The sequence below is a fragment of the Ahaetulla prasina genome, chromosome 9 (genome assembly GCF_028640845.1).
Source record: "Ahaetulla prasina isolate Xishuangbanna chromosome 9, ASM2864084v1, whole genome shotgun sequence".
Taxonomy (NCBI): Eukaryota; Metazoa; Chordata; class Lepidosauria; order Squamata; family Colubridae; genus Ahaetulla; species Ahaetulla prasina.
The window spans coordinates 15331501-15354359 of record NC_080547.1 but is presented as its reverse complement, the minus strand read 5'-3'; the positions used below and the strand labels follow the sequence as shown (position 1 = coordinate 15354359).

The 22859-nt window shown below is 45.1% G+C and overlaps 1 protein-coding gene across 3 annotated transcripts in view; it reads left to right on the top strand.

Moving 5' to 3' along the window:
- Positions 1 to 337: 337 nt before the first annotated feature.
- LOC131203613 (beta-galactosidase-1-like protein 2) overlaps positions 338 to 22859 on the top strand; it is a 60918-nt gene continuing 38396 nt past the window's right edge. For 2 of the 3 annotated variants that reach the window (XM_058193997.1, XM_058193996.1), the window contains exons 1-4: positions 338 to 526; positions 17728 to 17925; positions 19108 to 19176; positions 20246 to 20341. In XM_058193997.1, the coding sequence (XP_058049980.1) occupies positions 444 to 526; positions 17728 to 17925; positions 19108 to 19176; positions 20246 to 20341 (446 nt within the window). In that variant the 5' untranslated portion in view covers positions 338 to 443. The remainder of the gene's footprint in view (positions 527 to 17727; positions 17926 to 19107; positions 19177 to 20245; positions 20342 to 22859) is intronic. The other variant, XM_058193998.1, reaches the window with a different exon arrangement.

Genomic DNA, 22859 nt, shown 5'->3' with positions numbered 1-22859 from the left:
ACATTAAGCTTTCCACGGGTTCGCCTCCCTTGTTTTTTTTTTTGGGGGGGTGTCGGGGATCGTTGTGTGTGACTCGGGAGTTACGACGGAAAGGTGTTTTTCGTGTTTTCAGCCAGACCGAGCCGGTCCCTCTGTGGAAGGGCAAGAGGGCTCCTGACCACGTACAGAGAGCGCTCCACCGGGCCACAGGTGAACCGGCGAGGGGCGGGGCGAAAGAGCGGCGGGCGCGCCGTCCAATGGGCGCGAGGGGCCGGGCGCGGCCTCGCGCGTCGGAGCTCCCGCCTCCCCCGGCCGCCGGCCAATGGCGTGGCGGCGCCTGGCCCGCCCTCCTCCAATGGGAGACGCCTCCGCCCGTTAACGGGGCGCCCGCGCGTGGGAGCCGGAGCGGCCGGAGCGGCGGGACGAGGCTGGACGGGGCCGGGTCTCGCCGGAGGTCTTCGGCCATGTGGAGCTGCGCGGGGCGCCGGCGTCGCCGGCTGCTGGCGGGCCTCTTCGTGCTGCTGCTGGCCGCCGTCGCCATCCGCAGGTGAGGCAGACGGGGAAGAGGGGGCGTGGCTTCGGGGCCCCGCCCCCCAGACCGCGCTTTGGCCACGCCCCCTCAGAGGGACCCCTCCCCCCCTCCCCACCCCAGGCCACTACCCAGCCCATCATCCCCGGACCTTCCTTCCTTCTCCCCCTGCAGCTGCCTTCTCCCAAGGGTGGTGGGAGAAGGCAACCCCCATGGATGCTGGGACTGCCGCCCCCATCATCCCCAGCCGCCCCTTGGCCCACGTGACGACCGCCAGGCCCATCATCCGCAGCCCGGCTGGCCAGGGGCTGGAAGGCAGCGCAGGGGGTGGCCCCATCCCATCACACACACACACACACCATTCCCCTTAGGAGACCCCTCCCCATTTGCAAAACGGGACCTTCCATCTCCCAACATCTTTTGCTCGGTCTGGACTTTGCAGGAGCATCAAATTGCACATAATCACACACACACACACACACACAATCACTCACACACACACAAATACACACACACACACACACACAATCACTCACACACACACAAATACACACACACACACAATCACTCACACACACACAAATACACACACACAATCATACACACAATCACGCACATACGCACATACAACCACATACAATCACACACACACACAACCACACATACAATCACGCGCGCACACACACAACCACACACACACACACACAACTGCACACACACAATCACACACACACAATCACACACACAATCACGCGCACACCCACACCCACTCACACACACACACAACTGCACACACACAATCACACACACACAATCATACACACAATCATGCGCACACATACAACCACACACAATCACGCACACATACAACCACACACACAATCATGTGCACACACACACACAACCACACACACAATCACACAAAGGAGCACAGCTATGCTTTAAAGGCAGACTTCCCCCATGCCAAAAAAAGTTTATTATTTTTTTTCTCCCCCTTCTTTACAAACATCTTTCAAACTCGCCTTTGCACCCTCCCACCCCCCCCACCCCCCCACCCCGCTGTGTCCCATCCGCAGCGTCTTCTGAACTGGGGCGCCCATTGCAAACTTGGCAAGGATTTCGGGGTCGGTGCTTCAGATGCCAGGTCAGGAAAGAGAGGACAGGCTCCCCTCCATCCTGGGTCATCTGGCTATTTTGGGTAGACACACACACACACACACACACACACTCCGCCTTTCCCTCTCCTCCTTGCACCTGCTGTTTTAGAGAAAGACCCACAGATCTGTTGGGTACGTCTTGTTTGTTTTCTGTTGCCCTTCAGTTGCAAAGGAGATGCGTTTCCTAACACAAATAAGCGATGGTTGCACCATCGAGAAATTGGACAAGTTAGTGCATGGCCTGCCTCTTTAAGAGGTCTTAATAATAATAATAATAATAACAGCAATAATCTTAATAATAATTAAGAAGGTACTTGGTTGATACCTAGGATGCTGGCAGCAACCCATATCAGCCAGTAGCACCAGTCAGTGGTATTTGTGATGCATTTTTGAATGTTCAGTTGACTGAGTTTCATGTTTCGTGAATAAAGTAAATAATAATAATAATAATAATAATAATATAGTTCAGTTGATTGAGTTTCATGTTTAATGAATGAAAGTATAATAATAATATAGTAATAATAATAATAGATTTGGATCTTATCTTTATTTATTGGATTTTTATCCTCCTTGTATGACTTTATAAGTAGCTCAAGGCAGAAAACATTCTTAATACTCTTCCTTCCTCCTGTTTGCCCCATACAACAACCCTATTAGTATGGTTAGGCTGAGAAAGAGTGATTGACTCAAAGTCACCCAGCTGCTAAGGCAGAACTAGAACTCACTGTCTCCTGATGATTGGCCCAAAGTCACCCAGCTGACTTTCATGCTCAAGGTGTGACTAGAACTCACAGTCACCTAGAGATTGGCCCAGAATCACCCAGCCAGCTTTCATGCCTGAGGTGGAACTAGAACTCACAGCCTCCTGGTTTCTAAGCTAGGATTATCACCAAACTGCCTTTCATTTTTATACATAACTCAAGACAGCAAACCTAACATATATACTTGCCACCTATTTTCCCCACAACAACCATGTGAGGTAGGTTGGACTGTTCAAGAATGCCTGGCTAAGGTTGCTGCCCGCCTCCTCAGCTGCTCACTTAGATAAACCTAGTGTTGTTTTATAAATAATTTGCTGAGAATTTTTTTTAAAAAATGTCATATTGATTGCAAAAGAAGGAAAGCCTTGGTCTCTTGGGAATTAACCCCATGGTAGTTTTCTGCTGGTAAAGGAAAGACGTTGGTGAATCGGAACACATGTTCTTCTCTTACGTTGTCTGTGGCAATATTCATGCCAGTCTCATCTTACCACTAATACATAAATACACAAGTCATACCAGGTAATTTTACACCATCCTGTTGATTTCAGATGCCACTCCTGCTGCAACGTATAATATTGCCAGATTCTCTGCGCCAGCACTCCTAAATTCATCTGAGGATGCCTTCTAGCTTAGACCTGGGGCTCAACAGTATAAACTAGATTTCCGTGTGCGCCTGGTTTATTGCATTAATTGACAGCGCTCCGAAACTTAATACAAATAGTTTTTCCTGCCTGCTAACTTTTTCTGCTCTTTTCTCACTTGTTAAATCTTCTGTCCCATATATTCGATTTGTGCATCATTTTATACCTTTTTTGTAGCTTTTTTTAATAACTCATTTAAATTCACAGTATTTATATCCTTTATACGGGCTTCCTTTTAGAGGCTGTATTCCTACCCCCTTACTATCTATGGCTATAATAAAAATTGATTTGCTTTGACAAAGGAAGGCAAAAGTGATTCAGCTGATTCCTTTGCTTGCAAGTTGTCAAAAGATTAACTTTGAAGACTGCCTCTCTGATGATTTCTTAAGCTCTGTAAGATCTAATGCAATTTTTTTGGTGGCGCTGAACAGCAGATGTGTCTATTTTAAATTGTGTTTTAATTACCTCCTTCTGTGTGGCCAAATAGAGGGAGACAGAAATAGGTCATCCATCATGAACTGCAAATCAAGAGCCGTCTTCCTAGTAGAGTCACTCTTAATTTGTTGTCAAATTAGTTTCATCCCTAGTTAACTTCTTTCGTGTTGAAACTTCCATGTTGGGATATATGTGTTTCCTGTGGGTTTTCTAAGAGAACGTACAAGAAACACAGAAGAATAGTCTGGTCTATTGTGACCATACACACAACACTTGACATAGTGTAAGCCGCTTGACATAGTGTAAGCCGCCCTGAGTCTTCGGAGAAGGGCGAGATATAAATGCAAATAAAAAAAAATATTCGTATGAAAAGAATGTCTGTCTTCCAACCTCAATGCATGACAGACAGATGCAAAATATTCCCATCAAAATGTCCAGTAGTTGATCAGATCCTTAGTGGGGGAAATGCATTCATTTGGGAGAATTCAAAAACTATAAAACTTTAGGCGTATGGAGATTCTCAGTCATCCAGGTCATGGTTGTCCCAAAGTTACTTTTACAAGAGGCAACTGGACTTTCTGGTTTTTCTTTGAAGGTGCTTCTTCAGTTCTGACTGGATGGCCGGGGGTGGGTGGCGGATGGAAGGATTTATTCTCCTTGCAGAAAGCTGGTCATTTGCATTCTTTTAGCAAGCTGTTAAGGCCACTGGGAGGTTTATCTGTGTCCTCAGGGTCACCTGAGTGGTGCAAATGGGCGTGGAGCCTTCTTGGAACTGTATTGTAGACGAGATGGATGGTATTGTATCCTTCCCCCTCTGTTGACAACGATAAACCTCCAGGTAGCCTCAACGACTCCCTAAAAGGATGCAAATGACCAGCTTTCTGCTAGGAGTATAAATCCTTCCATTTCCCACCATCCAGTCAGAACTGAAGAAGCTTCTTGGATGAGAAGAGAAACGTCTTCAGAGAAAACAGAAGGATAGAATCAAGATCAGGTGAAGTGTTAGTAGCACTTTATAATGCCTTGGTAAGGCCACACTTGGAATATTGCATTCAGTTTTGGTCACCATGATGTAAAAAGGATGTTGAGACTCTAGAAAGAGTGCAGAGAAGAGCAACAAAGATGATTAGGGGACTAGAGGCTAAAACATATGAAGAACGGTTGCAGGAACTGGGTATGTCTAATTTAATGAAAAGAAGGACAAGGGGAGACATGATAGCAGTCTTCCAATATCTCAGGGGCTGCCACAAAGAAGAGGGAGTCAAACTATTCTCCAAAGCACCTGAGGGCAGAACAAGAAGCAATGGGTGGAAGCTCATCAAGGAGAGAAGCAACTTAGAACTAAGGAGGAATTTCCTGACAGTTAGAACAATTCATCGTGGAACAACCTGCCTGCAGAAGTTCTGAATGCTCCAACACTGGAAATTTTTAAGAAAACGTTGGATAACCATTTGTCTGAAATGGTGTGGGGTTTCCTACCTGGGCAGGGGGTTGGACTAGAAGACCTCCAAGGTCCCTTCCAACTCTGTTATTATGATTAAAAACCAGACAGTCCAGTTGCCTCTTGAAAAAAGAGCACCTTTGGGACATCCAGATCATAATTGTATCAAAAGTGGTTTTTGTTTTTTGAAAAGGCCACCTGACTCATTCAGATGATGCTCCTTCCATCTCTCACACCATCCAGCACAACCGATGAACCTTCCAAGATAGGAAGCCGAATGTCTTCTTCTTCATTCTCAAAAAAAAAAAAAAAAATTAGGCCAGTTCAAAAATAAAAAACCACTTTGGATACGAAACTTGTATATTCTTTATAACTTTACATCTACCAAGAATAAATAACTGCAAAGAATAGATTCAAACCACCGAAAACCGGCCTCTGTTCTCTTAATGTTTTTGGATCACAATTACACCCATCCCTTGCTGTTAACATGCTGGCTAGGATTGATGGGAGTCGGAGTCCCAGCAGATCAGAGGAGGAATGGCCATCTGCTGCCTTGTTATGACCCAAACTGGTGTCATTTTTCTCCTAGTTCCTTTCTCTTCTAGCAGGGGTCAAATCCAGTAGGTTCTGACCGGTTCTGGAGAACCAGTAGCAGAAATTTTGAGCAGTTCGGAGAAGCGGCAAGTACCACCTCTGGGTGGCCTGAGTGGGGTGGGAATGGAGATTTGCAATATCCTTCCCCCAGGAGTGGGGTTGTAATGGAGATTTTGCAGTATTCTTCCCCTAGAGTGGAGTAGAAATGGAGATTTTGCAGTATCCTTCCCCTGAAGTGGGGAGGGAAGGGGGATTTTGCAGTATCCTTCCCCTGGAGTGGGGTGGGAATGGAGCTGTTGCAGTATCCTTCCCCTGGAGTAGGGTGGGAATGGGGATTTTGCAGTATCCTTCCCCTGGAGTGGGGTGGGAATGGGGATTTTTAATATCCTTCCCCCAGAAGTGGAGAAGAAATGGGGATTTTGCAGTATCCTTCCCCTGGGGTGGGGTAGGAATGGAGACTTTGCAATATCCTTCCCCCCAGGGGTGGGGTGGGAATGGAGACTTTGCAATATCCTTCCCCCAGGAGTGGGGTGGGAATGGGGATTTTGCAGTATCCTTCCCCTGCCACGCCCACCAAGCCACACCGACAGAACCGATAGTAAAAAAAAAATATTGAATTTCACCACTGTCTTATTTATTTATTTATTTATTTAATCATATTTATATATGATTAAATAAATAAATATCTTCTAGTGATAACCTGCAGACTTAGCTCTGGATGTGAATCCGGATGATTTTAAGTCCTGCATGTGTGAGAAAGCACTTTTTAAAATTCTTTCTCTGTTCCTGCTGTTGCCTTCCAACCTACATGCGCGTCTGCTTGCTGGCGTATCCTCTTCTTAGGACGAATGCCCTTCTAAAGTCATGGCCCTACTTAGCTGCCTCCCTCCGTTAAAGCTGGATAACCACTAAATCTCCAGGTTAGTGGAGCAAAAGGTTTGAGAAGCCCTCTAATTAGAAGACACATTGAGTTAAGCTACTCTAGGACTGAATTAAAAAAATTAAGGTCACATTTGGCCCTTGGAAGTAGTGACAGGTAGTCCTCGACTTACGACCACAGTTGAGCCCAGGATTTCTGTTGCCGAGTGAGACATTCGATAAGTGAGTTTTGCCTCAGTTTTACAACTCTGGTCGCCGCTGCGGTTGTTTATTTATTTTATTCTATTTATTTATTTATTTATTTTGTCACAACAATATATGTAACTATCATACAGAAAGGTTATATAGTATATAAAGGTATAAGCATATATATATATATATATATATATATATATATATATATATATATATGTAGGTCTTTGGTTGTTCGGGTTTTCTCCCGTGTAAAATTGGAAGTGTCTTGGCGACGTTTCGACGAAGTCTCATTCGTCATCTTCAGGCTTCAGCTTTATGCTTCTGGGAGCAATGTGTGATCGCAGCTGTTTCTTCCTTTTAACTGCTAGTGGGGGTTTGAACTGATTGGGTGGGAGCTTGGCTGTGCTCTGATTGGATGGGGTTTTTTTTGTGCTCTGATTGGCTGGGGGTGTGTCCTGTTTGGGTGGGGGCTTGGTTGTGCTCAGTTTAGTCTGTGTTGCAGGGGGATTTGAGCTGGTGAGCTGCATAGCTGTTGTTTGGCTTTGTGGTCGTGCTACATCTTCATAGTGGGTGTCAGTCTGCTGCATGTATGGATTGGAGGGGTTTGAAAAGAACAGAATTGGAGGGGTTTGAAAAGAACAGAATTGGCCTTAATCAGAAACGAACTTCACACAAAAAGATTCCTCCTAGATCAAATCAACAAAGATCTCCTCACACTTCACCTCACTCAGCAACAAGATGCACACAGACTAAACTAAGCACAACCAAGCCCCCACCCAAACAGGACACACCCCCAGCCAATCAGAGCACAAAAAAAAAAAACCATCCAATCAGAGCACAGCCAAGCTCCCACCCAATCAGTTCAAACCCCCACTAGCAGTTAAAAGGAAGAAACAGCTGCGATCACACATTGTTCCCAGAAGCATGAAGCTGAAGCCTGAAGATGACGAATGAGACTTCGTCGAAACGTCGCCAAGACACTTCCAATTTTACACGGGAGAAAACCCGAACAACCAAAGACCTACATACAAACACCCGTGAAAACCTCAGAGTTCCAAGTTTTCCAAGCCCAGGATTTCAAGTCTAGTGGGATAAGGTATTTTGTTGTTTTCAAGAGGAATGGAGAACTCTTCTTGTAAAATATTTCTGGACACGTTCAATTGTATTAATGTCAGAGATGTGGTGAGGGTTCCAAACAGGTGAGCTGTATTCTAGAATTGGTCTAGCAAATGTTTTATATGCTCTGGTTAGTAGTGTAGAGTTTTTGGAAAAGAAGCTACGCAAGATTAGGTTTACAACTCTTAGAGCCTTTTTTGCTATGTAGTTGCAGTGGGCTTTGGCACTGAGATCATTTGACATGAAAACTCCAAGGTCTTTAACGGGATGGGGGTCGTCTGTAAGGTAATGTCCATCAAGCGAGTACTTAGTGTTTGGGTTCTTTTTTCCTATATGTAAGACTGAGCATTTGCTGGTTGAGATTTGGAGTTGCCAAGTTAAAATTAGTAACAAGGTTGTTAAGGGAAACTGGCTTCCGTATGGACTTGGCTTGTCAGAAGGTCGCAAAAGAGGATCACGCGACCCAGGGATGCTGCAACCGTCATAAATGTGAGTCGGTTGCTGAGCATCCAAACGTAAATCCCATGACTGCGGGGATGCTGCGGCGGTCCTAAGTCTGGAAAAAATGGTCGTAAAGTCATTTTTGTTTTTCAACGCCGTTTGTAACTTGAAAGTGTCACTAAGTGAACTATCTGTATGGTGTTTAGAATCTGATTTGGAAGAATTGCTCTCCAAATTTCCTTTTTTTAGCAGATTTAACACTAACCTGCAATTGGTTAAAGCAGACAATTTTTTTCCCCCAGAATGGAAGTTCAGACAAATGTACACACTAATGTCCTTCTGTTTGGTTTGGCTACAATTTTATGTACACAACCGGGTAATATTCATTAATGTGTAAAAAAAGAAAGAAAGGAAAAAAAACCACCCCAAACTAAACCTTCATGAACATGGTCGCTTTATAGTATATTTTAAGGACGTGACATCTATTTTTCTTTCTTTCATAGCTTCGTTAGCGAGTTGGGTTACTAAAAGAAATAGATGTTCTGATTAGATTAAGCCGAGCAAATGATGCAAATTGAATTTGGAGGAAGATCAAAAGATGACCGGGGGAAGAAAAAAAAAACCATGTCTACAAATTGACATTTTGGGGCCGATGATAGGAGTGCGCACGTGGGCGCGTGGCATTTCATTTGGAAAAGCTGAAATCAGGAACGCTCAGGTGCCTGGGGGAGACACTTGTGTGTATGCATATGTGTCTCCCCTGCTGAGTCAGTTAGTCCCTAGGGGAGAATTTCCCTGGCTGATCTTCAAATAAAGAAAGGACGGCGGAGAGCAACGCCATGTCAAGCTGCCTATGACTTATTTTAAATAAGTGGCACAAATACGAAATCCATTCCTTGCCTATCGTAAAAAGTAAGCTCAAACTGCCCAAGGAGCTGCTGATCCAATTCTACAGAGGAATGATTGAGTCTGTCATTTGCACCTCTATAACTGTCTGGTTCGGTTCTGCAACCTAACAAGAAAGACACAGACTTCAGAGGATAATTAGAACTGCAGAAAAAATAATTGCTACCAACCTGCCTTCCATTGAGGACCTGTATACTGCACAAATCAAGAAGAGGGCCGTGAAAATATTTACAGAACCCCTCGCATCCTGGACATAAACTGTTTCAACTCCTACCCTCAAAATGACACTATAGAGCACTGCACACCATAACAACTAGACACAAAAACAGTTTTTTCCCGAAGGCCATCACTCTGCTAAACAAATAATTCCCTCAACACTGTCAGACTATTTACTGAATCTGCACTACTATTAATCGTCTCATAGTTCGCATCACCAATCTCTTTTCACTTATGACTGTATGACTATAACTTGTTGCTGGCAATCCTTATGATTTATATTGATATATTGACCATCAATTGTGTTGTAAATGTTGTACCTTGATGAACGCATCTTTTCTTTTATGTACACTGAGAGCATATGCACCAAGACAAATTCCTTGTGTGTCCAATCACACTTGGCCAATAAAAATTCTATTCTATTCTATTCTAATGGACAAAGGAAGACATGTTGCTGATGTTGTAAATCAATTCCGTGTCGGGCTAACACAGGGGTAGTCAACCTTTTTATACCTACCGTCCACTTTTGTATCTCTGTTAGTAGTAAAATTTTCTAACCGCCCACCGGTTCCACAGTAATGCGCCGTGTATCGTCGTCTGCGCATGCCTCTCGCGCATCGTGGATTGGGTTGGGGGGGGGAGAACACCGGCGACCACTCTGCTTGTCTGTTACAGCTGGGTGGTGTGGGGGGAGATGCGCGAGCTATTCTGGGACGAGGCTCTTTTGCTTGCGGTCGCACTAGAGCGCCATTTAGTTTCACTTAGGTAACGCGAACTAAACTTATGCGCGGGCGATACAAATAGTATATTTTCAGAAATTTAAATTGTCACGGGGAATTTTATGAAAACCTAATGAAAATGTTTTTAAATAATGCTATGAAATATTTTTTTTTAAAGTCAATTAAATTTTTCAAAAAAAGGAAAGTGCTTCAGTATCGGACAAAACCCCTACCGCCCATCATGAAAGCTGGAACGCCCACTAGTGGGCGGTAGGGACCAGGTTGACTACCACTGGGCTAACACAAGCCCAGGTGGCTTTGGTGCTTACAGGTGAAAGAGAGGAATATGTATCTCTCAAGTTTTCTGAGAGATGATAGACCCCTGTCAGTCATCCCATATCTTGCATCTAACCCAGGGGTGAAATCTACTTAACCTTCCTTACTGGTTCGGAAGTGCATGTACCACACGCGACATGTCTGTGCACCGAACCTCTGCGCATGCGCAAACCCTTCTGTGCAAGTAATGACGACTGAGCGGGTGGGCGGAGCCTTGTCACTACCGGTTCTCCAAACTGCCGGCCGTCATCGCTACCGGTTCAGCCGAACCGGTCCGGACCGGGAGCATTTCACCCCTGATCTAACCTATCCAGGGCACCTCAATTTTCAAAGCTGGATCCTGTCACCACATTATATTGTAGAGCATTTTTCATGGTTTTTGCAGTGCCTGGGAATCGTACAGCCCTTGAAAGATAGGAAACCACGTACGACTGTTGTTCATTGGCCAAATGACATTGGTCATTTGGGTTGGCCTGCTGGCTCAAAATTAGCCTGGAGCAGATCAAGGTGTGAATAGTGTGATATCTAGGTATCATACATTTCAGTACAATAAACATAATGTTATTACTCCTAGTTATTACATTTCATTTTCGTAGTTTCATATATACATATATTTTACTATTAATACCCTTTAATTCTAAACTTTCCTTTTGTTCTTTCATATACCTTCATGTCAATATCTATCTATCTATCCATCCATCCATTCATCCATCCATCCATCCATCTATCTATCTTATTCCTCTCTTGTTTCTATCTCAATTTTATTTTATTTTTTTCCCTTCCAATATCACTATAATATTCAAAGTCGTTTCCCCCCCCCACTTCCTTCTGTTAACTCTTCACATCAATTTAAAATCAAAAATTCATCCTTCAATCTTTCATTATTCATTGCCTCAATATACATTCCTAGTACCGATCACAATCATTAATACATAGTTCTATAATATTCGGGAGAAGGGCGGTATAAAAATCAAAAATCAAATAAATAAAATATAGAGTATAATTCAGAGGCGGGTTTCAGCAGGTTCTGACCAGTTCTGGAGAACCAGTAGTGGAAATTTTGAGTAGTTTGGAGAATTTGAGGCTGCCCTCTAAGATATAGTTTGAAATCCACAGATATGTTAAAAAATGACAGATGAATAAAAGATGAAAAGATGAATCTCAGCCGAAAAGTACCTTAGCTGAGAATAAGAAATGAAATATCTGCTTGTAATTAGTGTCAAAGATTGTAGAAAAATCGTAGCTCGTAATAATACCCAAGAGGTTCTTATTCCCTTTAAAAAAAAATGCTGTAGTCTTTATAGTTTGTAAACTATAGTTTCTGGTTCATCCATGCAGGATTTAGGTATCCCGCATTTTATTCAGGATTCCTTTTCTAAATATTATTACCACTGCCTACATTTTCTTGCTGTAAGCTATGAGTACTATGTGGTATGCAGGTTAGAATAGAATAGAATAGAATAGAATAGAATAGAATAGAATAGAATAGAATAGAATAGAATAGAATAGAATAGAATAGAATAGAATTTTTATTGGCCAAGTGTGATTGGACACACAAGGAATTTGTCTTGGTGCATATGCTCTCAGTGTACATAAAAGAAAATATACGTTCATCAAGGTACAACATTTACAACACAATTGATGGTCAATATATCAATATAAATCATAAGGATTGCCAGCAACAAGTTATAGTCATACAGTCATAAGTGGAAAGAGATTGGTGATGGGAACTATGAGAAGATTGACAGGGGGGCAGAGGTCGGCCCCGAGGCGCCTCACTTGTGGGGTGCCGCAGGGATCGATCCTCTCGCCCCTTCTGTTCAACATCTATATGAAGCCGCTGGGTGAGATCATCAGTGGGTTCGGTGTGAGGTACCAGCTGTACGCGGATGACACCCAGCTGTACTTTTCCACACCGGACCACCCCAACGGCCATCAAGTGCTGTCCCGGTGTCTGGAGGCCGTACGGGTCTGGATGGGGAGAAACAGGCTCAAGCTCAATCCCTCCAAGACAGAGTGGCTGTGGATGCCGGCGTCCCGGTACAGTCAGCTAAATCCGCAGCTGACCATCGGAGGCGAGTCATTGGCCCCGATGGAGAGGGTGCGCAACTTAGGCGTCCTCCTGGATGAACGGCTGTCTCTAGAAGATCATTTGACAGCCGTCTCCAGGAGAGCGTTCTACCAGGTTCGCCTGGTGCGCCAGTTGCGCCTTTCTGGACCGGGAGGCCCTATGCACGGTCACTCACGCCTCGTGACGCCTCGCCTGGATTACTGTAACGCCTCTACATGGGGCTCCCCTTGAAGGGCATCCGGAGGCTACAGTTAGTCCAGAACGCGGCTGCGCTGGTGATAGTTGGAGCCTCGTGGCTCCCGTATAACACCTATCCTGCGCGGTCTGCACTGGCTACCTGTGGCTTTCCGGTGCGCTTCAAGGTTTTGGTGACCACCTTTAAAGCGCCCATGGCATAGGGCCGGGTTATCTACGGGACCGCCTACTGCACCAGATACCTCTCACCGACCGTGCGCTCTCACAGAGAGGGACTCCTCAGGGTGCCGTCAGCTAGGCAGTGTCGTCTGGCGACGCCCAGAGGAAGGGCCTTCTCTGTGGGGGCTCCCGCCCTCTGGAACGAACTCCCCCCAGGACTCCGTCAACTTCCGGACCTTCGAACCTTCCGTCGCGAGCTCAAGACACATTTATTCATTTGTGCAGGACTGGCTTAGTTTTTTAGATTTTAAATTTAGAGGGGTTTTTAAATTGATTTTAATATCTATATTTTTACTTTTAATTAATTGGGCAGTAGAATAAGTTTTTTAATGATTGTTTTAATTTGTATATTGATGTTTTTATATGCCTGTGAACCGCCCTGAGTCCTTTGGGAGATAGGGCGGTATATAAATTCAAACAATAAATAAATAAATAAATAAATTAATAGTAGTGCAGATTCAGTAAATAGTTTGACAGTGTTGATGGAATTATTTGTTTAGCAGAGTGATGGCCTTCGGGAAAAAACTGTTCTTGTGTCTAGTTGTTCTGGCGTGCAGTGCTCTATAGCGTCGTTTTGAGGGTAGGAGTTGAAACAGTTTATGTCCAGGATGCGAGGGGTCTGTAAATATTTTCACAGCCCTCTTCTTGATTCGTGCAGTATATAGGTCCTCAATGGAAGGCAGGTTGGTAGCAATTATTTTTTCTGCAGTTCTAATTATCCTCTGAAGTCTGTGTCTTTCTTGTTAGGTTGCAGAACCGAACCAGACAGTTATAGAGGTGCAAATGACAGACTCAATAATTCCTCTGTAGAACTGAATCAGCAGCTCCTTGGGCAGTTTGAGCTTACTGAGTTGGCGCAGAAAGAACATTCTTTGCTGTCCTTTTTTAATGATGTTTTTGATGTTAGCTGTCCATTTTAGATCTTGCGATATGAGAAATTTGAAGGTTTCTACCTAGAAATTTGAAGGTTGTGGAGTCAACCACTGCAATTTTTATGTCTAGTTTTGTTGGTGCTCTATTGCAATTCAGAACATCTCTATCGTTAAACTTCTCTATCAACTCTTCCTTTTTAACTGATCACTTGGCAAGAGTCATGCTGTCTCTTCTTAAATCGTGATTTAAGATTCCCAGTAGAAATCGTCTTCATCATGCATCCTTCTTGGTCCTTTTGCAGTAGAACTGAGTTTCCCAACCAGGACAGTTTCCAGGTGTGGAGACTTCAATTCCCAGAATTCCCCAACTAGCAAGACCATTGCTGAGAAGCTGTGGAGCTGGAAGTCTATACATCTGGATGTTTCCCTAGTTGCTGTAGATCTTAGCTTGTTTAGCTTCAGATCTCAGGATTTGGGAAGTTGAAGAAAACAACATGTTGAGATTCTAGAAAGAGTGCAGAGAAGAGCAACCAAGATAATTAGGGGACTGGAGGCTAAAACATACGATGAACGGTTGCAGGAACTGGGCATGTCTGGTTTAATGAAAAGAAGAACTAGGGGAGGCATGATAGCAGTCTTCCAATATCTCAGGGGTTGCCCCAAAGAAGAGGGAGTCAAGCTATTCTCCAAAACACCTGAGGGCAGGACAAGAAGCAATGGGTGGAAACTCATCAAGGAGAGAAGCAACCTAGAACTAAAGAGGAATTTCCTGACAGTTAGAACAATTACTCAGTGGAACTGTTGTGGAATTCAAAGGATTTGACAAGGAATTCCGGGATCAAACAGAAAAGGTTTATTCATGCGCAGGATCAGTGGTTTTGTGCAAATATAACCCACTGAACAACGAGATGTTCTGATGTACATATCTTTATACTTGAGACAATACAGAAAACAGGAAAATGAAAAAAAAAATATCTTTCTCTATATGGTTGTACAAGCATATATCAGAGCATGATTGTCTTATTGACAGCCCACTATCTCAGTGCCCCCCCCCCTTATGTTTCGATAAGCTTATTTCATGTGTCCTTCTTATAATTAGGGCACAGGTGTCTGGCAAAGCGATCTAAGTTCAGTTATCTGTCAAGCTGTCTGCGGTTTCGGCTATGATCTTCCTGTAGTTATAATTGTGGTTAAGAAACGAACGTTACTTGACTTGTCTATATAACATGAACCTTCTAATACTAAGAGTGGAATTTGAACACAATTCATTAGGATTCCAGATTTAACTTCGACAGAAGTTGCTGCATGTCCTGCCAGGTTGGTTTATTGGCTTTCTATGATTGTAGACATGAGATCAATTATCTCTTGTGTCTTTTCGCTTGACACTGAGTCATTGGAACTCACCGAAGACACAAGAGGCTTTTCTCTTCTTGTCTTTATTATGTTTCAGATCAACTGCTTTTGGCTGTACAGCGATCAGTTCAGTCTTAATAGCTGGAGGGGCCATTGGTCTTATTTGGCTGGTATGCCTCCACCTGGTCTAGGAATGTAGGAAGGGGGGTCTAACAAGGTCCTCCCTATCTTCCTGGCTCAAAACCTTTGGTACTAAAGTCTTCGTTCTTCCTGCCTGTTTAGACTTCACCAAGCAAACTCTTGCAAATTCTGCCTGGCACTTAAGCAGCCATGGGGGAGGGGGGGGTTTCCACTGATCAATATAGGGATATTGGTCCCAATGTCCATCACCCGTCACTTTTTGGTGAACTGTCGACATGAGTTCTGGGTCCAAGGACCCGGTCATTGGTCACGTTATGCCAAACGGGGGCCTGGCCACCTTACGCCAAAGGTGGGCCACTCTGACGAGTCGCCATCCTCAAGGTGAACGGGGGCCACTGGATCACCATCATCCCTAGAATAACCAGCTGGGGTGGGACTCCAACCCACAATCCCTGGCTTAGGGTTTATCCAACATGCATTGCAGAGGTGTCCGTGGGCCACCTCTTTTGCTACTCTTTCCACCCACACAGAATCCTACCTACTTGAAGACTTAGGCACGACCACCCGTCTCCTGGAGGAGGATCAGTCCACCCTTCCCAATCCAAAAGTGATTGGGGTAACACTCATTATATATATATATATATACTCGCCTGCAGGCTGTCTTCTTGGTCCGCAGACTGGAGAGCCAATTCTCTTTGTCCTCAAGGATCTTTGAATGGAGTGTTTCGCTGGCGGGCGTGTCCTCTATCCCTTCGATGAAGTCTCCCCGTAGGCAAGGGCTACGGAGCCGGCGTGGAGCTTTCAAACGCTGGGACAGGGGTTCACCCACCAGGGCAGTCCGTCTGGAAGGTCAACGGCCTCTTCCTGTCAGTCCCATCTTGGTCGCCAGAATAGAACGCCTTGCCTCCAGGAGTTGTGGGTGCTTCAACATTGGAAGTTTTTAAGAAGATATTGGATAGCCGTTTGTCTGAAGTGGTGTAAGGTTTCCTTCCTAAGCAGGGGGTTGGACTAGAAGACCTCCAAGTTCCCTTTCCAACTCTGTTATTCTAAGTTCTAACACATGAGATTCTTCTTTTTTTTAAAAAAAAAAAAAGTCACCTTGTTTTTCACTTCTTTCTCACAAACAAATTTGCACATTGATTTTCCCTGGATAACTGTTCCTCTAATAGAGGAACACGACATTAATGGCAGAAATATCTTTCTAGGAACAGACAACAGTTCAACTTCGGTTTAACAGTTCTGGGTGAGTATTGTGTTCATCAGCTTATAAGATGGCCTCAGATCCCTGCTAAAACCTGTCTCCATCCCACCGATACATAGACAAGTTAGCATTCTCAGTACCTACAGTTTCTGCATGGCTACTGCAGCGATTTCAGGTAATAAGTTGACCATAAGCGCCTCGAAGAGCACAACCCCACCCCCCCGAGGGAACAGGCAGCCTGGATGAAGTCCGCTGGATTATGGCCATTTTTATTCAGCTATTGTAAATAGGCAGGTATCAGAGGTCATATTCTTTTTCCTCTGGTTCGCTGGTTTTGCGTCGTGAAACATTGGTGCGGGGGGAGGAAAGCAAAATGTTTTGTTGGTTAAGGAAACAGAGCATGGCAGAATTCCAGATTCTCTCTGCCTCTTTATATCTGCTTCTTGTTTGACAGCCACAGCTTGGCGCTGCCAGAATATCTATGCAGACTGTTGGGAGCATTTTGAACATGTGCGTCTGAAAACGGGGCCTGCCTTCGCGCACCTGCAGAGACCCATCATTTTGCAGCTTCCCATTTTCTAAACTCCCTGCTGGTTTCCTTGTTCGGAGTTTTCGAGCGTGGGTTGAAGATTTCCTCCTGAAAGCAGTGGTTCCTTTTCTTCCTTCTCCCCCCCCCCCAATTCCCCCTACCCCCCGCCCCCCCCGCCCCCCGAGATCCAGGATAACACAAATTGAGGAAGTGAAGGGGAGTTCTCAAAGTTAAATCATGGATGCTGAAGGGAAATAGAAAGTTTCTTTGGAACGATGACGAGAGGCAGAAAGAGAGAGGTTATAGCACGACTCCATGAAATGGGTTAAATACAGGAGAGAAGAGGGCAAAATAGGCATGTAAGCTGGCTCGGTGGGTGTCCTTTGGCCGATCACTAGGTGACTGTGAGTTCTAGTCATATCTTGGGCATGAATCCGACTGGGTGTCCTTTGGCCAATTACCAGGAATTGGGCGTTCTAGTCACACCGTGGGCATGAATCTGACTGGGTGTCCTTTGGCCAGTCACCAAGAAGTTGGGACTTCTAGTCACACCTTGGGCATGAAATCCAGCCGGGTGTCCTTTGGCCAGTCACCAGGAGACTGGGAGTTCTAGTCCTACTTTAGGCATGAAAGCCGGTTTTGGGTGATTACCCCAAGTCAACCAGCTGGCTTTCATGCCTACCGCAGGACTAGAGCTCACGGCCTCCCACTTTCTAGCCTGGTGCCTTAACCATCAGATTAAACCGACTCTCTACCTCCTTGCTCTGCTACCGCTATCCTTTTCCTTTTTTTCCTGTTCAGGTTTAACTTGACGAACGTAATCCCCATGCGGTTCTGGGGCCGAGTGCTGGGCTTACAGGCCAAGCACTCGCAGTTCCTGCTGGAGGAGAAGCCCTTTCGCATCCTTGGCGGCTCAATGCACTATTTCCGCATCCCCCAGGAGTATTGGAGGGACCGCTTGGTCAAGATGAAGGCCTGCGGCCTGAACACCCTCACAACGTAAGGCTGATCTGCTCTTCACGGCCCGCTCAGCTTTGTCTCAAATGTACTGTATTTTTCAGAGTATAAGATGCTCCGGACTATAAGATGCACCTATCTTTTTGGGGGAGGAAAACAAGGGAAAAAATAGTCTGCCTCCCAGCAATTTGCCTCCTTGCAGCAAACAACAAACAGACTGCTTTAGTTTCAGTTTCAGCACAGCCTGATTAGTACAAGAAAACAAAAATCTACTTCCAGCAATTTACCTCCTTGCAGCAAGCAGCAGAGGCCCACGCAGCAATAGGCCATGGCAATCCCTGCAGCCTGAAACACCTGACGGTCGGGAGGCCGATCCAACGGACAATCAGCTGCTTGTGCTATTCAGGCTGTTGTGAAGCTGAAACGGACCGTTTGCTGTTTGCTGCAAGGAGGTAAATTGCTGGGAGGCAGAGGCCAAAAGGTGGGGGCCAACAAGTGGGCATGGCTACAGTTAGTTTATAAGACACACACAGATTTTTACCCTCTTTGGGGGGGAGAAAAGTGCGACTAATACTCTGAAAAAAACGGTAATTGCCGATTTCACTGGAATACGGGTAGTCCTTGACTTACAACCCGTAGCATAGAGGCTAGTCAAAGTTCTGACGCACACACCTGGGGAGGGGAGGGGTACTTACAACCCAGATTCAGTAGTTTCGATGATTGGGGGAACCCCACGGTCATGGGGCGCTTAGCACCCAGGTTGCCTTTATGGCTGTTGGCAGCATCCTGCTAGCTAATAAATTCTAGCATTTATTTCTCGTTTGGCCAAATCTGCACCCATAGCGAACCATTCGGTTCCCTTAACAACAATGGGAGTCACTTAAAGCGATTTGCTTAATGCAGAGGTCTTTAAACTTGGCAGCTTTAAAACTTGTGGACTTCAACTCCCAGAATTCTCCAGCCAAGGATAGCACATAACAACTGTGGCAGTCACTTAACGGCCATGGAGATTAGCTTAACGCAGAGGTCTTCAAAGTTGGCAGCTTTTAGACTGTGGACTTCAACTCCCAGAATTCCTGGCTGGAGAACTCTGGGAGTTGAAGTTCACAAGTCTTAAAGCTGCCAACTTTGAAGACCTCTGGCTTAATGTGTGCTGCAAAAGTCGTAAAATCAGATGGATCATGTGCCTCTATTTCGGAGATATTTATTCTCTGCGTGTTCCAGGTATGTCCCGTGGAATCTTCACGAGGCCGTCCGAGGGAAGTTTGACTTCAGCGGAAACTTGGACCTGCAGTACGTACCAAGCGATTTGCCTTTTCTTTTCTAAACAAATCTAACCATCCGTTTTCATCCGATATCAAATTTATATACTGCGTAAGAATTTCTCATTCTTATGCAGTACTAGGAAACAGAGGGATGGTTTTAAAAGTAAAAAGGTGGAGAGAGAGTTTGAGTTGAGAATCAGAAATACAGGAGGTTCTTGTGCTAGCGATCGTAATAAAAGCGATTGGGCATTATGTACGCAGCTTTCAGACGTATAAATAAAAGTAGAATTTCAAAAGAATCTCTATATGACTATCAGCATAAGACCCTGATTGGGGGGGGGGGAGAGAGAGAGAGAACTATGTTTGAGCCTTAATAGCTATAACTTTTGCAAACTCTATAAAACTATCAGCAGAACGTAGTTGGCAGGAAAATTTCATGGGTCCCTTTTAATAATCCCTACGTTCTACAGTTAGGTCTTTCGATAAAGTTAGTTTTTGAGCCGTGGTGGCGCAGTGGTTAGAATGCAGTATTGCAGGCTAATTCTGCCGACTGCCAGGTGTTCGATCCTTACCGGCTCCATGTTGACTCAGCCTTCCATCCTTCTGAGGTCGATAAAATGCAGAGCCAGATGGTTGGGGGCAATAGGCTGACTCTGTAAACCGCTTAGAGAGGGCTGTAAAGCACTGTGAAGCGGTATGTAAGTCTAAGTGCTATTGCTACCTTCCTTCCTTCCTTCCTTCCTTCCTTCCTTCCTTCCTTCCTTCCTTCCCCTTCCCTTCCCTTCCCTTCCCTTCCCAGTGGTTAGAATGTAGTAATGCAGGCTAATTCTCCCGACTGCCAGGCGTTCAATCCTGACCGGCTCCAGATTGACTCAGCCTTCCGTCCTTCCGAGGTCGGTAAAATGCAGACCCAGATGGTTGGGGGCAAAATGCTGACTCTGTAAACCGCTTAGAGATGGCTGTAAAGCACTGTAAAGCGGTATATAAGTTTAGGTGCTATTGCTATTGCTTTTTTGAGCTTCCTTTGCTAAATTTCAAGCCGCTCTGCCCTTGCAGTACTATTTGCTTCTCCTTCTCCTTTTCCTTGGCTTCTCTAGGGCTTTTCTTAGGATAGCAGAAGAAGTAGGACTATGGGTGATCCTGCGCCCCGGACCGTATATATGCTCAGAGTGGGACCTCGGTGGCCTGCCCAGGTAAGTCTGAATGATGTAGACCTCTGTGTAAAATGCTACTACTTAACTTCAGCTTTCATAGGTCTAATTTTAAGGCAAAGAAATCTGATAATTGGAGCATAAATCGAAAGGGACAGAGGCAGCCAAATAGAACGTAAGAATCCAGACAAACTCAGCAGTTATTCCTTTGCAGTGGACCTTGTCAATCAAAGATTATTTTATTTTAAATATTCTACATAATAGGCCTGTGATGGCGAACCTATGGCAGGCATGCCACAGGTGGCACACAGTGTCCTCTATGTGTGGGCACACGAGAACATCGCCCAGTTCAGCTCCGCCACGCATGTCTAAGTACTATTGCTACACGTACTACAGAACCCAGCTGGTTTTTTATTTATTTTTGTCACAACATTATATACAAGCACATATAATGAAAGAAAACAATAGGACAGGAACGGTAGGCACTTTTGTGCACTTATGCACGCCCCTTATAGTCCTCTTAGGAATGGGGTGAGGTCAATGGTAGACAGTTTTTGGTTGATGTTTTTGGGATTTTGAGAAGAGACCACAGAGTCAGGTAGTGCGTTCCAAGCGTTAACAACTCTGTTACAAAAGTCATATTTTCTGCAATCAAGATTGAAGCGGTTAATGTTAAGTTTGAATCTATTGTTTGCTCTTGTATTATTGCGATTGAAGCTGAAGTAGTCTTTGACAGGAAGGACATTGAAATAGATGGTTCTGTGTGTTAAACACAGGTCTTGTCGGAGTCGGCGGAGTTCTAAATTTTCTAATCCCAGTATTTCAAGTCTGGAGGTATAAGGTATTTTGTTGTTTACAGAGGAGCGGAGAACTCTTCTTGTAAAATATTTCTGGACTCGTTCAATTGTATTAATGTCAGAGATGCGGTATGGGTTCCAGACAGGTGAGCTGTATTCAAGAATAGGTCTTGCAAATGTTTTGTATGCTCTGGCTAGTAGTGTAGAGTTTTTGGAAAAGAAGCTACGCAAAATTAGGTTTACAACTCTTAGAGCCTTTTTTGCTATGTAGTTGCAGTGGGTTAAAAGACATTCAGGGGATGAGGGCTGGCAAGGCTTTGCAATGGCTTTCCTGCCCCTCCTTCCCCAGGAATCCGTGCAAATGATATTAAAAAATGCCTCCCTGCTTCACCCGAATCAGAAAAACAGTTCTTCACGGTTCCTCTGCAACGCCCACTGACCGCTCGTTTGGGTCAGAAGTTGAGGCAAAATTCTGGGCAGAAACATTTCTCCCCCCCCCCCAAAAAAAATAGAAGGGGGGGGGGAGGAAATCGGCTATCTTGTTGAACGCAACTACTTCCCCTGTTTCTCGGTTTAGATTGTTAGAGAAAGTGCAGGATGGAAGCCTGGCTTTTTCTGTTGAAATCCTCTCCGTCCACCAGCGATATTTTGACCCTGCGGTTTGGAGACTTAAAAGCAGAACGGGGGGGGGGGGGAACAGCGGGTGGGAGGGAGAGAGGGAGGGAGGGGAGTGGCCTGATGAATGGAGAAGGACAAGCTATCTCAGGAATGAGGAGCCCTGTCATCAAAGCTATGGAGATGGGGAAGGAAAAGGGGAGGAAAGGGAACAATAGGGCAGTTTGTGCAGGGTGATGGTGGGGGCGGTGAGAACTTGCCCGATTCCAGAGTGTTTTTCTTGCCACCCAGAATAAAAAAGCACCATTTGTTCCTTCTGCATTCAATTATTCCGCGTAAAAGCCCTTTTGGCCTTCCTGCTATTCGCTCCCTCCCTTCGCGCCTATTTCACGGTAAAAGCAGCGGACAACATTTTCCAAGAGAATGATTTGGGGAGTGGGGGGGAGAGAGATCCGTAACGGCGGAGAGCAGAAGTAGCAGGGGTGAAATGTAAAATTTGTTACTACCGGTTCTGTGGGCGTGGCTTGGTGGATGGGTGGAGCTAATGTGATTAGGTGGGCGTGGCCAATTTTTTCTTTTTCTTTTTGTACTTTTCAAAGCATTTTTTCTACAACCTCTTCGGCCGAAGAGGCTGTAGAAAAAAATGCTTTTAAAGGGTTCTGGCGATCAGGCAACTCAGCTGGGATCGCCAGAGGAGCCTTTTAAAAGCTTTTTTTTTTTTACAACCTCTTTGGCCGAAGAGGTGGTTTAAAAAAAGCTTTTAAAGGGTTCTGACGATCCCAGCTGAACTGTGCAATCATCAGAGGCTTTTTTTTTTACTTTTAAAAGCATTTTTTGCATGGCAGGGATCCAATGACCAGTTGGCCAACAGGAGGCGCGTACGCATGCACGGCGGAGCTGAACTGGGGCGATGGCTCGTGTGCCCACAGAGAGGGCGCTGAGTGCCACCTGGGGCACGCGCCCCATAGGTTCGCCATCGCAGTGATAGACAAAGGACTGAACTCTGCAAAAGCCATCACCTCTCTACTCTTAATTAGAGAGTTTAGGTCTTTGATCGTCTGCCTCAAGGATGTCCAAACATGGCCCCTTGAAGAGTGGTGGACTTCCAACTCCCAGAATTTCCCCAGTCAGCAACTTGCTCATATTTA